Source organism: Centruroides vittatus, unplaced genomic scaffold, assembly GCF_030686945.1.
Source record: "Centruroides vittatus isolate TY-2023 unplaced genomic scaffold, ASM3068694v2 contig_2892, whole genome shotgun sequence".
Classification (NCBI taxonomy): Eukaryota; Metazoa; Arthropoda; class Arachnida; order Scorpiones; family Buthidae; genus Centruroides; species Centruroides vittatus.
In genome coordinates this window covers 83,007-97,542 of record NW_027121840.1, presented here as the reverse complement: position 1 = coordinate 97,542, position 14,536 = coordinate 83,007, and the positions used below count along the sequence as shown (strand labels likewise).

The 14,536-nt window shown below is 27.5% G+C and overlaps 1 protein-coding gene and 1 long non-coding RNA gene across 5 annotated transcripts; one reads left to right on the top strand and one right to left on the bottom strand.

The window, feature by feature from the left end:
- The first annotated feature begins 363 nt into the window (after window positions 1–363).
- LOC136972293 (uncharacterized) lies at window positions 364–14,525 on the top strand. Of its 4 annotated transcripts, XM_067266851.1 has the most exons (8): window positions 368–906; window positions 1,751–1,863; window positions 4,853–5,975; window positions 6,898–7,374; window positions 8,937–9,053; window positions 10,334–10,561; window positions 13,244–13,450; window positions 13,610–14,525. In XM_067266851.1, exons 3-8 carry the CDS (start codon window positions 4,935–4,937, stop codon window positions 13,661–13,663), a joined length of 2,124 nt encoding a protein of 707 aa, XP_067122952.1. In that variant the 5' UTR covers window positions 368–906; window positions 1,751–1,863; window positions 4,853–4,934; the 3' UTR covers window positions 13,664–14,525. The 4 variants fall into 4 exon arrangements, with proteins under 4 accessions (XP_067122954.1, XP_067122952.1, XP_067122953.1 ...); XM_067266852.1 differs by lacking the exon at window positions 1,751–1,863 and having other exon boundaries at window positions 368–604; XM_067266850.1 differs by lacking the exon at window positions 1,751–1,863.
- Window positions 2,238–3,186, bottom strand: LOC136972297 (uncharacterized). Its single transcript, XR_010880311.1, has 2 exons — window positions 3,089–3,186; window positions 2,238–2,566 (listed from the first exon to the last, which is right to left on the bottom strand). It is a non-coding gene; the product is annotated as an uncharacterized lncRNA (long non-coding RNA).
- Window positions 14,526–14,536: the final 11 nt, after the last annotated feature.

Sequence of the window (14,536 nt, the reverse complement as noted above, 5' to 3'; positions counted from 1 at the left end):
ATTAAAAATTTTAAATCTGCAAGTGCGAAAGTTTTTTTAATAAAATATTCAATGACTCTTTATTAGTATGATTTTGTAGTCGGCGAAAAAAAATATGAAAACATTTCGAAGAAAGTGTATTAATTTTTCTAGGAAATTCTACGTTGAAACGTATAAAATATTGTAGAAAATCTTCAGAATATTTTATTATTAAAGAAGCGAAAGGGCGAAATTATATACAAGAAGACATCACTTATATATTTTCCGATTTTATAAACCATTATAAGTTTATTTAAAAGATTAATTCTAAAAATAAATTAAGCGCAATTTAACAAACAAGAACCAGTTTGAAACCAGTTAGTGTGTATTTTCTCGTGTTAAAAGAGAGAAGGGGGAAAACGCACGGAAAAAATTCATTAAAAATCTTTTTGTGTAGTTTTAATATGAAAATTTTCGGTGGTACCGCATCTACGTTTCTTCGCTCTCCCCGTAAACAACGATAGACTCTTCCATATCTAACACATGTTATTTCACTTGCAAAGATCGGAGTGAAAAGCAGGCAGCAGTTGTATTTTAAGTGTGGCATCCATTTTGTTGCCCAGCTATGGATAGAGACATTAAGAAGGTGAGCGAAAACGCATCTTTATCTCTTAACCAAGATGGATACGGTTTTTATGAGTGTTAGTATTATTTGAACATTGTTGGGAGTGAAGGATCTTCTTTTTATCAATTCGATTCTGTGATTATCACACATCCTTTCGCATGTTTAGATAGTAAATGTGACGTTGTTAGGGGGATATTTTGTGTAGTTTGGTGTATTGATCTGTACGGCATCTAGGTTAGAAGCTTCTCATTCTGTCTCTGCATTCTACGTGTGTTTGAATCATCTCGAGGATTTTTCGCTAGATTTTTACACTGGTTGCTCAGGTATGTAATTTTTATGTGTTTATCTCTTCACAAATATTTTCTTCATCATTTCTCGTCATTTAAGTTGTGAACAACGTTAAAACGTGTTTCGAATAAATTATTTAGCGTTGCGTTCTAAGCATTTATATCTTTAATATATACTTTATAGGATAAATATCGATCCATTTTATCACTCGTAAATTTAAATCATATTTTTTTTTTTTTTTTTTTTTTTAATGTTCTATCGCTAGACGATACTTGAAATTGAAGATTTAGTTAAAGATATCTTTTATAAAACCTAAACTGGAAGAAAATTTAATTATATAAATTATTTTTATTTATAAAATAGGCATTTTTATATCTAGAAAATTGGCCTTAATGACAGACAAACGCTTAAATATAATCCAAATAAAGATACATTTAGAGTTGAAAATTTTGATTGTGAAACACGATTATTGAGGATATATTGTGTTATATAAACTGCGATATTTTTCCTGCCTTTTCTGTGTAAAATGCACAGGGAACGACGGATAAAATGATTGAAATGTCCTTGACGTCATCGACTGGGCTGATCAATTATAGAAAATCTGTAAGATAAGCCATCCATGAATATTTTATTGACGAAGCTAGTTACAGGGGTATATAAAAGTAGCCATCTAAGTAAAGAATATCATAATTAGTATTCCTAAATTAATTATTATTACAGCGAATTTTTACTTATCGGGCGTGACGTCATTAAGGATGCATGATTGTTATAATGTATAATTGTGTGGTTGTTGCACGTTTCGCGTTACGAAAATTTCACACGCGATTATAACATTGACCTTATATTTTTCATTTTAAAGAATTTCACGTATTATTATAGTGTTTTCTCGAGGTTAAACGTTACGTTTTATCCCTGCCGTGACGTCATAAGCGAACGTTCTTAGCAGACGAAATTATTTTTCTTTTTCTCCGCCATCTTTACGTGTCATCCAGGTAATATTTTTATACATTATTTTATCAATTAAAATTATCTGAATGGTAATTTTCACTGAGTTATATACGTCGTATAAAATCCTTTTACGAAGATGCAATTGAATGAAGCATTCTCGAGTTACAATGTCAATCAAACTTATGCTTATTTAAAAAATAAAAAAATGCACAGAACATTCATAAATAATCTGTTAATTAATTATATTTAATGGCATAATACGATAGTAGTAAGTGCTTATATACTAGATTTATAGTTTAAAAAGATCACGATATAATAAAAATCATGTGCAAAATGTCCGATACTAACGTAAAATTTAATAAAAAGTTGCTTAAAAAATTAAAATTTGTCGTTAAAACTGCGTAGAAAAAATCTATAATTAATATTGTATACACCTAATTTTTTTATTAGTTAAGTTACAAATATAGTGTTGCTTTTAGTGTGAGTAACAATAGAACGATTGTGTGTTTTAGTAAGCCAAGATGGTCCAACCACCGTCCCCAACGATAGCTTATTTGCTTTGCCACGTTCTTATTCAAAAATTTATATTCGATTATATATTTTAATAACATTTTTTCCCTCATGTAACACATCTATGATGAAGCTCTAAAACAAATAGAAATTCCTTTTGTTTACTCTTTTTCTCTTTGTTAAAATAAGAACCAATGGCCCCGACTCTTCGTCAAAAGTGATACTTGATCCGAAGACCTGAAAAAAAGTCAACAAATACTAATACACAAGAAAAATTTATATAAATAAACTATAACACTTAATTTATTTATCATTTTAGTTTTGAAAAGAAGTGAAAAAAGTGAGGGAAGAGAAGTGAAAAAAAAGGAAATTTTAGCGTTAAAAATAAAATAACTTTATAAATTATCGTGTTCTTAGTAGTTTCAGACGTGTACATTTTGCATAATAATGTAATGCAATATATAACATCGCAATTTAGACATTTAATAAATTGAGTTATAAATATATAAATAAATTGTATGTAGTACGTCTAATATAAACCACAGTATTATCTGTATAATTTATTTATGACGTAAAGGCTTCATTATTACTTTCGTATATTACAGACTAACTTTGTTATGCAATACAATTTGCTTATTGTACAGTACATAATATAGTCACTTTTTATTTATTTATTATATACCTAATAAGCTAAGGTTTATAATAAATAATGGGTATAAATTTAAAATTAACACTAATAAAAAGGCACTTTTTTTCTACCTTTGCTTTAAAGTTGTGCAAGAATATTTCTACTAGTAATATAACACTAAATGCATCTAAGTGATGAATTGCATATAGGCCTACAGGTCTAGCTCTTGTAATTAAAGCATAGAGACATTTTAATACGGAAATATATGTACGGTATTTATATATATATATAAGGGTAAAGTAGGCTACAATTTATTTCTTTTATTTCTTTATACAAACAACATATAAAATGTCTATAAAATACATACTTTGTTGATACTTATTGCTCACAATGTTAATATGTAAGCTGGAAAATATGTAATAAATGTTATTTGTTTAGCAAATTTTTATTTGCTTAACTCAATATTTGTGTTTTTTTTTTTTTTTTAACTGTATTTAAAGAGTAAATTCTATTAATTCAAATATCAGTTAATTAATAATAGAAAATATTATATATAAATATCTGATAGAAACATAATTTATAATTAATTTACTTATAGTTATATTATCTATTAATATATTTTATGGATAATTAAAAATAACAAATATCATTTTTTTTTCCTGTGAATAACTAAAATTACAGTTTTCATATTTTATTTTCTTATCAAAATCGTTTTAATATATAATTTATATCTTAAAATAATGAAAAAACCTCATAAAGACATTATGTTTATGTTTGAGAACAATATGGATTTATATTTAAGAGTTAAAAAATGTATTTCAAGCATAAAATATAAACATATATTTGTAAATGTTTTTAAGAAATGTACTTACAAAATGTATAAATACCGAAATGTAGTTTAAACATATACGTGTGTGTTTGTACAGTACTTACTATATATATATATAACATACTCCAATCTTGATTATAATTCTAGTCATCGGTAAGTGTATTTCTTGAGATTTTAAACTCATTATTTTTATTAAATTAATTCAAGGTGGAAGATTCTCCTGTCAATCTCACAACCTTTGACCTTTAAAAACTGCATATTCCTGCCTGGAGAAGACTTTTTCGATTTTAATCTTGGAAAGCACTCTAAGAATATAATGATTTATACTTTTAAAATTTTCATTTATTTCTCCCTATAAAACTTTTTGTATATTTTTTTAATGACTTCGTTATATAATGTAATTTAAAAGTATATATATATATATATATATTAATTTTTTTAATTGTATAGATATTTAATTAACATTTAAAGTTAATTAATCGATATTAGTTATCTCCGGAAATTTCAAAGCGATTAATGACATTTCGGTATGAGTAGTTTGTACTGAACATGAGTATAATGAATGACTTCATTCAGATTAAATGTTATAGAAATACGTGCCTAAATAATACTCTATTATATAAAATTTCCAATAAAATACAATGTAATTGTTGAAAATCATCCCTTTAAACTTTTATTAAGATAAAATCAGATTTATCTCAAGGACAGCGACAGTCATTATTTTTACAAAACTAGAGCAAGTTATTTGGGAAATCGTAATGACTATCCGGTTTTCTTACAATCCAGTTTTTCTTCTATAGTGTAGACATCAATAAAATATATTGGATGTTTTGATAAGAATTTCTCTATTTATTATAAACAGTTTCGTTTGTAATATGTCGATTAGTCTGTAAAATAAATCTATCTTTATCAATGTCAGTTAATAAGAAATTATAAAACTACAGACCATTTCAGTGTTCAATATCATGATTTTATACTTTCAGAATGAAGTTTACTAATATATGTTAAAATATAATGCATTTCTGTATGTTATAATGTGTCTTTTCTTTTCTTTTATTATTGATAGATTAGAAGATGAACAGCCTTATTATGTCAGCTGCCCAGATCCTATTTTCATTCGGAAGTTATAACTGAACGTTTATCAGGTTATGGATGAAGAAGAGAAAGTAGAAGTACCCAAGTATTTACGAAACATTCCACCAAATGCCATTAATCATCCTATAGACAGGAATATCGCTTGGAGTTTTGTGTTATCCGTCATATTCGTGGCTGTGGCTATTGTCACTGGTTTTCCTATCGTTGGTTTAATGATTGTACTCTTACCACTAGCAGTTATAGCTAGGCAAACTACGTTCAAGCTGTGCACTTGTAAGAAAGGTACGTGTAACGGTCAGAAATTAAAGCTTGTCTCTCCTGCCGATACATTCTGGTTACACGATTCAGACTTTAATCGTTATATTGGACACTGTTTATTCTTTTTCGATTCAGAGCTGACAGTTTCTAGGATCAGGGATATTGTTCTGGTTCGTGTTTTAAACAGAAGAAAGGATGACGGACAGAAAGCATTTCCGCGTTTTACTCAAAGGATCTTAAGACTTTCGGCAGGCTACTGTTGGTGTGAGGATAATGATTTTAATGTTGAGAATCATATTTATGAAGACGACGTTAAGGTGCGCACAAAAAAGCAATTGAGAATACGTCTGAGTCAACTGATGATGGAACCTTTGCCATCTCATCGTCCATTATGGGAAATCAGACTGGTGAGGGATTATGGTGGAAATTCCGATACGGTATTGATCGTTAGAGTGCATCAGGCAGTTAGTGATGGAATTTCGTTGATTAAAATTCTCACCAATTGTCTGTCGGATACACAACAGCCTATCAGGATGAAACCAAGATTCGGTGGAACTACATTTCCTCTTAATGTATTTAGAGCGCTTGTTGTGGGTCCATTGACTTTTATAATGTGGTTAATTTTTACCAAGAGGGACTATAATTTTTTCTCTCGTGGAGAGCCTTGTTCTAAACGTCGCGTCGTTGCCTGGTCTAGGGATATCCGCCTTTCGAAAGTATTACGAATTAAACAAGTTACTAGAAGTTGCCTGAATGATATACTCCTGACAGCCACAACCGGTGCAGTCAGGGAGTATTGCAGGAAACATGGGCCTTGCAACCCACCAGATGTGACTGTAAGTAATTTTTCTATTATTTTCTCATTAAATTATAACAATGTAACAAGATAAATGTAAGAACAATCTCTTTACAAGATAAAATAGACTTGAAAATAGAGTTTGCTGAGTGGTGGTATTTTTTTCCTTTTGTTTTGTTCGTTTTTTCATACCTTTCTTTTTAACACAATTGGCTTGAAAAATCTTAATTTGACAATAACATCCCAACATGAAAAAACTTGGATTGTTTCCAATACTGCTCTTACGTCAGGTTTGTAACGTGGCCTTTAAAACACTTTTTCTTTCCTTAAATACTTCTGTAGTTCATTCTTTAAAATTCTTTTTTTGCTTAAAGACTATTTAGGTTAATGCTCCTCTCAAAAGGGTGCTAGAAATTTATAAATTATTCTTAGTCGTACATAATTTCGAAATGAATATTTGTCGGATTGATTAAGCAGAACAAAATGAATTCATCGAAGTATTTAAAATGTCCTTGAGTTTTCTTTTGCCTTATACTCATTATAATTCTTTAAGGCATTAATCAAGGGAAAAAATCATTTAATATCTTTATAAATTATCTTCAAATATTACTTTCTTTGTCATTACATGACATTTTCGATCAGAACAACCCATCATCTTAATTACACTATTGTAATGAACACTTAAAAACTTTGCCTCTTATTGTTTTATTATTGCTGTGTTCCAAGTTACCAAATATTTTTGTCAGTCTCCTGTTGTTTTTCATTTCTATCTATTTTCCTGTTTCCTGATAGACGGTAGATAAAGCTAAAATAAACGGTCTCCTGCTAACCATCGGTGCACGGTAACACGAAAATTCATCAGTTTAAAATTCTTCAAGGTTAGACAGCAAGTTACAAAAATTTGATAATCCCAATCGCATAGTTCTTATTGTATTTATTATTACTTTTTAAATTTATTCTAGGTAAGCTTGCCAGTCGATCTGAGTTACGAACCTTCAGCTGTAGAATCTATACCAGAGATGGGAAATAAAATTGCTATAGTAAATACCTGTTTACCTACAAACAAAGAAGGTGTCATACCACGCTTATGGGAAGTACGTCATTATATGGAAGAACTAAAAACGTCTGCTGATCCCGTTGTTATGTATGGGGCTATATATTTTCTCATAAAGTTATTACCCCACGTTTTATCCCATTGGTTACTAGGTCTTATAAGTAGGAAAGCTACTGTTAACTATAGTAATTTGCCCGGTCCTAGTGAGTTTATCGTTTTGGGATCAAGAAAATTAAAGAAATTCTGTTACTGGATGGCTTGTAATCCTAATGTACCAGTTTCATTTTCATTATTAACTTATGGTGGAAATTTAACTGTTGCTGTGTCTGCCGATCAAACTATCGTCACCACGCCCAAGGACCTTATTAAGAATTTCATCGCTGAGGTAAAACATATTTAAGTTTCAAATTTATATTACTAAATAATAAAAGTGATTGTAGAATATTAAAAACACAAAACTGAACTATTAATCTGCTAAATTTAAAATGGAAAATTAGTAACAAATATGAAATAGAAATGTGTTAATAACAGCTTTGTTATTAATACATTTCTATTTTAATTTAAACAATTTTTGTTTGTTTAGGCCTACTTCTGTTTTTTATTTATCTCACTAAATCTACTGTTCTTTTCGAATTACATGTTTAATTAATTCATTTTATTTATTGATATAGATTGTATCTATGTATTCGTTTTCATATTTGAATAAAAATTTACTAGTAAAACAGAACTACTTTGGAAGGAAATTCATAAATGAAAAATGATGTTATACATATTTTGATTCTTTATTCTGCTGATGTATTGATCTGATTTTATTATAACGCATATTTTATACGTAGATCTGACATATTTGATCATATCATGAATTTCGTGATATAATTTTTTAACTTAATACAGTTTCATAACTTTATTGACTTTATAATATAATAATCATCATAATACCTATTTCCATTTAATTATTATTAATTAATGAATCGATTTTTTCTTGGATAGCTCTCATATAACAACTCTGCATAAGGCAACATTTATTATTTAGTCTATATTCGAATTACCAAAATCGATTTAAAATAAATAAAATTAATTAATTTTTTTAAAAATATTTAATATTAATTATTCATAACAAACAAGAAATCTGTGATTAAATTGGCTATCGTATTAAAAATATTTATAGATATTGATATTATAGATCACAAAAAGGGATATTTTCTTTAATATAAAAAAAGAAATTCTATTTTATTTTAAAATTTAATTAAAAATGTCTTCATTTAACTATCTTCTAGATCGCTTCTTGAATTTATAGAACTAAATTTAACTTTTTAATGTTAAAACGATAATTCTCTTTTTAATAAAGTAGTTCCATAAAGGAATAACATTACCAAATTTTTAATATCGAGATATATAATTCAGCCTTTGTTTTTTTAATTAACACGATCCATTGTTCTCTGAGACGTAGGAACCGATAATACGAGAATTCCATGTTAAATACTCTTTTATTTTTAATGATTTTCGTTTCTTGTTTACAATGTATCAACATAAGAAATATCGATACAGTTTAATACAATTTTGTTTTTAATTTTCTACCTATAATATTTTTATAAAATGCATTTTATTTTTACAGTCGCATTCCCCAGCTTTATCGTATTTAATCGTCACTTTAAAATATAAAATTAGTAATTAAATTATAATTAATCGCATGGATGAGAAGTCTTTAATGCGTACACGTTCAAATATGGGGTCAATAACTAGTACAAGGCTATCGTCAGGGGCTTTCCGATTACTCACGCAGATCACGAACTTATACTATTTACCATATCCGTGTCATCACCTACCTGTTTAGAATCGATTTATAAACGTAACTCCTGTATCCAAGAAAAATAAGAAAAAAGAATTACGTAACGTTAATCTAACCTAAATTCTAAAATTATATAGTAAGTTTTTGTTTTTCTACAGATCAATAAATTGGCTCATTTGCTAGCAAAAAGGAGAATACCAGGTGAACAACGTAGGAGGAGCAGCTACACATCAGAAAGGAGGCAAGAAGAGATTATAAAACCCCCCATGCAACAAGTAAGATCTGGCCTGAGTAAGATAGTTATTTCTTCTATTTTAATTAGAAATATAATTTATAAATATATAATAAACAGATTTATGTATTATATTAATATTAATAGTTTCAAAATTAAATAAATAAATAAAAATAAGCTTTAGAATATAAGAGATAAGAGAATTAAAAGATTTTATAAACTTTAAAAAAAAATGTTTACTTTTCAACTAGTTTTAATTTAATTAGTCGGTAATAACTATCTTTTAATTACTCTCATTTGTAAATTTTTCATACACTTTGCATAATTTATTAGTAATATATAAAATTATTATTAATATTACTATTAGTGGTGGTAGTAGTAGTATTTAAAACATTTTTCGTGCTTTGTTTCTATGAATGAATATAGTACAACAGCAATTGACATTAAAGTTTCAAACAGACTTCTGAATGTTTTTCCGAAAACCTCACGCACATTCAGTATTAAACATGACACAGTTCCTTTATAAATAATAACAGTAGCAATGCCAGCTGTATAAAATAGATAAAAATCATGCACATAAGTTCATTGCATAGTTTACAAAAGTATTATCCCGTTCTAAATCTCCAAGCTGTTTTCTAAATCACGCATCCCAATAATTGAAAATGAAATTTAATTACACGTTTGTGAATTAATAGAACAAAAATTAATTCACGTAATTTAATTGTATATATTAAGATATATAAATTCTGAATTTATGCACGGTCTGTCAACCGCTTCGACATTAGTTTTACTGACGAACAATCTCCTCGTCGTCGAGCTTGATAAAAGGTAAAAATCTTGATTTTTGTTCCATGTAATTTTCGATTACACGGAACGAAAATTCAAAATTGCTCTGAACCGTATCAAGTTTCGATTACTTTTGACACCTGTACTGAAAAATCGATTATATTTAATCAAGGTCGTAGCGGTAAAATTTTTACTTTATTACTCTAACATTTTTGATTTTTAAAAATAAAATAATAATAATAATAATAATAGCAGCTCACGACTTTCCACCAAATCCGAATTCATTTACGAATAGAATTAAATTTTTGTGTAACGTTTTAGAATTTATTTAATTAAAAGCATGCACGCTTCTTAAATAATTAATTGCATTTTTTGCCGAATGAAACTAATTATCGTAGTTTTATCGAATTTTAAATTAAAAAATTTAATCTATTTTTAAACAAATTTTACATTATTATTATTACACAGTATTATTATATTTTTCACTTGATTATTTCTCTGTTAATAGTATTTTATATATGTATATTTATATATTAGTTACAGCAAAAACTAAATTTGGTACAAGAGGAGCTTCACGAAGTGGGGCAGAAATTCGACATGCTCAATCGCTTAGATAGCAGTGTGATAATTGAATATAAAGGGGTGCCAATATCTCGTTCTGCCCTCTATTGGAAATTAGAAGAATTAAAAGAAGAATTTTCTGAATTATTGGCAGAAATGAGAAGAAGAAAATCTCTAGCTGATGGAATTATTATTAACATAGAAGTAAGGAATTCCTTTCAACGTTTACTTTCATATCATTTTTAATATATATGTATTTTCTATATTTATATATGGTACGAATAAATATTAAAATATTGGAATATATAACAATCATGCTATCACGATTACACGGTAATTAATGAGAAACCTTTTCAATGTTAGCGCCATATGCAGTTTAATAATGTTATTTACACTAACTATAAATTTATAATTAACTAACACAATTTCCTTTTATTATGATGAACATTACATGAACTTATATAATATATATAATAATTCTATATAAATTTGGGTTAATGCTACCTATGGTTCCAAAATGGCGGCTCGTCTCTGATCCCAGTAAATAGAAGAAGGGAAACAGTGGGGACGCACGTTCTAACCTAACCTAACCTAACCTATTCTAATAATTTGTTGGTAATAATTATGGTAATTTGTTAGAATAGGCTAGGTTTAGGAAAACGTGCGTCCCCACTATTTCTTTTCTTCTATTTGCTGGGATCAGAGACGAGCCGCCATTTTGGAACCATAAGTAACATTAACCTAAATTTGTATCACTGTATATAACTGTAGTAAGTGAAAATCGTTTTATAGATTTATCTATAATCTTATATCTATCGAAACTTTTGTTATATGAAAGTTCTATTCGATTTTATGTTATACATTTAAATAGTTTATATCAACATGTAAGCTATTAAAATAATATTAATTTGCCATAATAACGGATATATAATGTATATATAGGCTATATTTTCTTGCGTGAATATTTAAATACATATTGATCTTGAAACTATTTTATAGAGATAAATGCAGAATAATTAGAAAATTAAAAGAATAAGATAAGCCAACAAGTTATTATATACAAAAGACATTGTACGTCTTCTATTGATATTTAGATAGAATAATACAATATCTATAATTGCGTGAAATAATAATTTCCATGCAGAGAACAATATTAATTTTGGGAAAAATGGAATAAACATGTCATAGTTTTAATTATTTTTGTATGTACAACTATTTCATATAGATTGTACAATTTACAAATTCAATAGACAGAGAATTAGTAGTGTATTTATAAACTTAATTATATATATATATTTTTCTGATTTAAAAAATTTGTATCATTATAAACATATTAATAAACAACTAAGTAATTGCAAATATACATAGTACGAAATATATTTAAATAATTTTTTAATTAAACAATTAAATTATTATAAATTTAAAGATCTAGATATCCAATAGATCCTGTATACTTTCCATTTAAACATGATTCTTTAAAACCTTATTTTTTTACAATTAAAAATGATCATCGGACGTCTGTCGGATGATCATCTGATGTCTGTCGGACAACGCGTCGTCCGACTGTCTGTCCATCTGTCTTTCCTTAATCTCGAGAACGGAGTTAGATAGATGACTCTATTGTTAAAGGAAAAGTATGATATACAGGGGGAAAGATACTACTAATTTGAGAGGTGAAAAGCATATATTATAAATTAAATAAATTAAAAATATGATTAAAAATTTCAGTCATAAAAACGTCATAATAAATAATTGCTCGTTAAAATACAGACGGTTCTTTCGTGTTTCGACTCTAAAAAACTATTAATTATAAGTTTATATATATACGAGCAATTACTTATTGTAACAATGCGGGAATACAATTTTTAATCTTAATTTAATTTTAAAAAATCACGTGACTTCCGGTATAGATCGAACGTTCGTATTAAATGTCAACAAATGATTCGCTAATTTGGTGACATTTGTAATAAACCTTGTAGACTCGTATATAAGCTAATGCTCTCGGTGTTTTATCTAAAATCATTACAATAGGTTTTCAAAAGTATACTGTAATTGCATTTATCTTATTATTAGATACAATAATAATTCCTTCAGAAATATTCGATTATTGTTAGTTCAATAAAGATCTTACGATTCTAAAGGATATAGTTTTGCCGTTTCTACTGAATTTAATACCGCGTATCCATTAGATTTAAAAATGATTTCCAATAAAAGAAACACAATTTATAAAATATATTTTATCAGTTATTATTACATTATATAATAATTTTTTTAAAACGTATTAATAATTTAATAAAAAGCATTTCATGCCGGTACGCTATTTAAATTCCATTTTTACAATGGCATTACTTGTATGACATCATTCCGTTTGCAAAAATTTAATTATCACGGTGATTTGCCTTCTTTTTCATCTACGAAAACTTACGAATTAATCGATTATCGATTTCGCAATTAATTTCAATTAGATTCCGAATTCATTCAAAGCGAATTTAGTAATTAACACGAAATGTCATTTCCACGTCACCTATGACGCCAGTAAAAGTGCATCGTTTATTTCTATGGATATTTTTGGAAATGATATTATAGTAAATAATTGATTTCCATTCTGTCGTAAATCTTTCAGAGATGTACTGTTGCCGTTTATATTTTATTTATGATTCAAAATTCCTTTTCCAATATACATTTATCTGATGTTACACCACTTCGTCATCCAGTATTAAATAAAGCTAAGTATTTCATATATGGTTAACAGCATATTGGTCTATATGCATTATCTTTATTCCCTTTTTTAATTCCTGGAATTAAAGTAAATTTCGTTTAAAATGATTCATTTTTAATACTTATTACTTAAGTAAATGTTTTAATAGCGATTTTCTATAAATTTAGGATGAAGATATGGACGGGGAGGTTAGAAGGCCCAGAAGAAGGGCCTTATCTACATCCGGAAGGAGAGCGAGTTTCTCTACAATAGCATCGACAGTATCGACAGCTAGACCATTAACCACTCCTACCATGACTCATCACAGTTCATTTCTGTCACCATCCCGACTAGATATTAATTATTCACCAAATAATCAACACAGAAATGCACAGGTGCGTACCTCAATTAAATATTCCAGTACGGTAAATACAAAAGCAATGATTGCGAATCCCCCCTCATTAATGTGACTGGAATGGAATTTTGTAGAAAATCACGATTCTGTTGTTACCAACGTTAATTGTTTTTTTCTTCTTCTTCTTTTTCTTTCCTAGGGAAGAATGGCACGAAGAGCTTCTGAAAATCTGAATAGGGAAAGAATATATTGATTTACGTATAAATTCGAATACATTGCAGGTTTTATCGTAAGTAAACGTTTTAAAAAAGCAAAGCGAAATTGTTTTAAATAATTATGCATTAAATAATTGCTATAATTATCATCATTTCGAATATCCTTATGCCAATGTATTTATTTGGCAAGTCATTGTAATTTATTATACTGTAAAATATCGTGTATAAGATTCGTTGGAGAGTATCAATTCCGAATTGATTACCTTCCTATCGTTATTTTAATTAATAGTTGAATTGTTAATCTTTACCTGTATATATATATACAGTAAATATAGTTGTACGTATTTTATTCTTTTTCTATTAGGTAGCACAGTAATTTAGTATAAAAAAAAAAAGTAATTGGGTTGGAAATACATTATGCATATTTATTAATTTTTGAATAATAAAAAAAAAATATTTATGAATCTTTAGTGTTTTCTGTAAATTGAAAATATAGACTAATCTGTACAAATGTATACAAGTAATTTTGATTTACTGCACACACAATGGTAAACTAATAAAATATTGAATTTATTGCACCTAATAAAATATTGAATTTAAATATGACGGATTTAGTTATATATAAATATATACATATATATTATGGGAACTTGTAAACCGGTACGTAAATATTAATTTCAGTAAAATAGTTAACGAACAGAATATTTTTCAATAAAATTTTACTGGTAAACAATAATGTAATTTTGTTTTTTATTGTTAAGATATTTTCAATGCAATGTTTTAAGCAATGAATTTCTGAAGAAAAAGTAAACTTCATAATTTGCCTTCCAATTATCACTCTGTTTTAATAATTGTATGGTAATTATAGAATAAAATTTTGTTCCTGAAAGTAACCACAAATACATTATTGA

What these genes read in the sequence shown, in the direction of transcription:
- LOC136972293 (XM_067266852.1), top strand. Translation starts at nt 4,935, where the DNA reads ATGGATGAAGAAGAGAAAGTAGAAGTACCCAAGTATTTACGAAACATT. An exon ending in GCAACCCACCAGATGTGACT is followed by an intron (nt 5,976 to 6,897) that starts GTAAGTAATTTT and finishes AATTTATTCTAG; the next exon opens with GTAAGCTTGCCAGTCGATCT. An exon ending in ATCAACACAGAAATGCACAG is followed by an intron (nt 13,451 to 13,609) that starts GTGCGTACCTCA and finishes TTTCTTTCCTAG; the next exon opens with GGAAGAATGGCACGAAGAGC.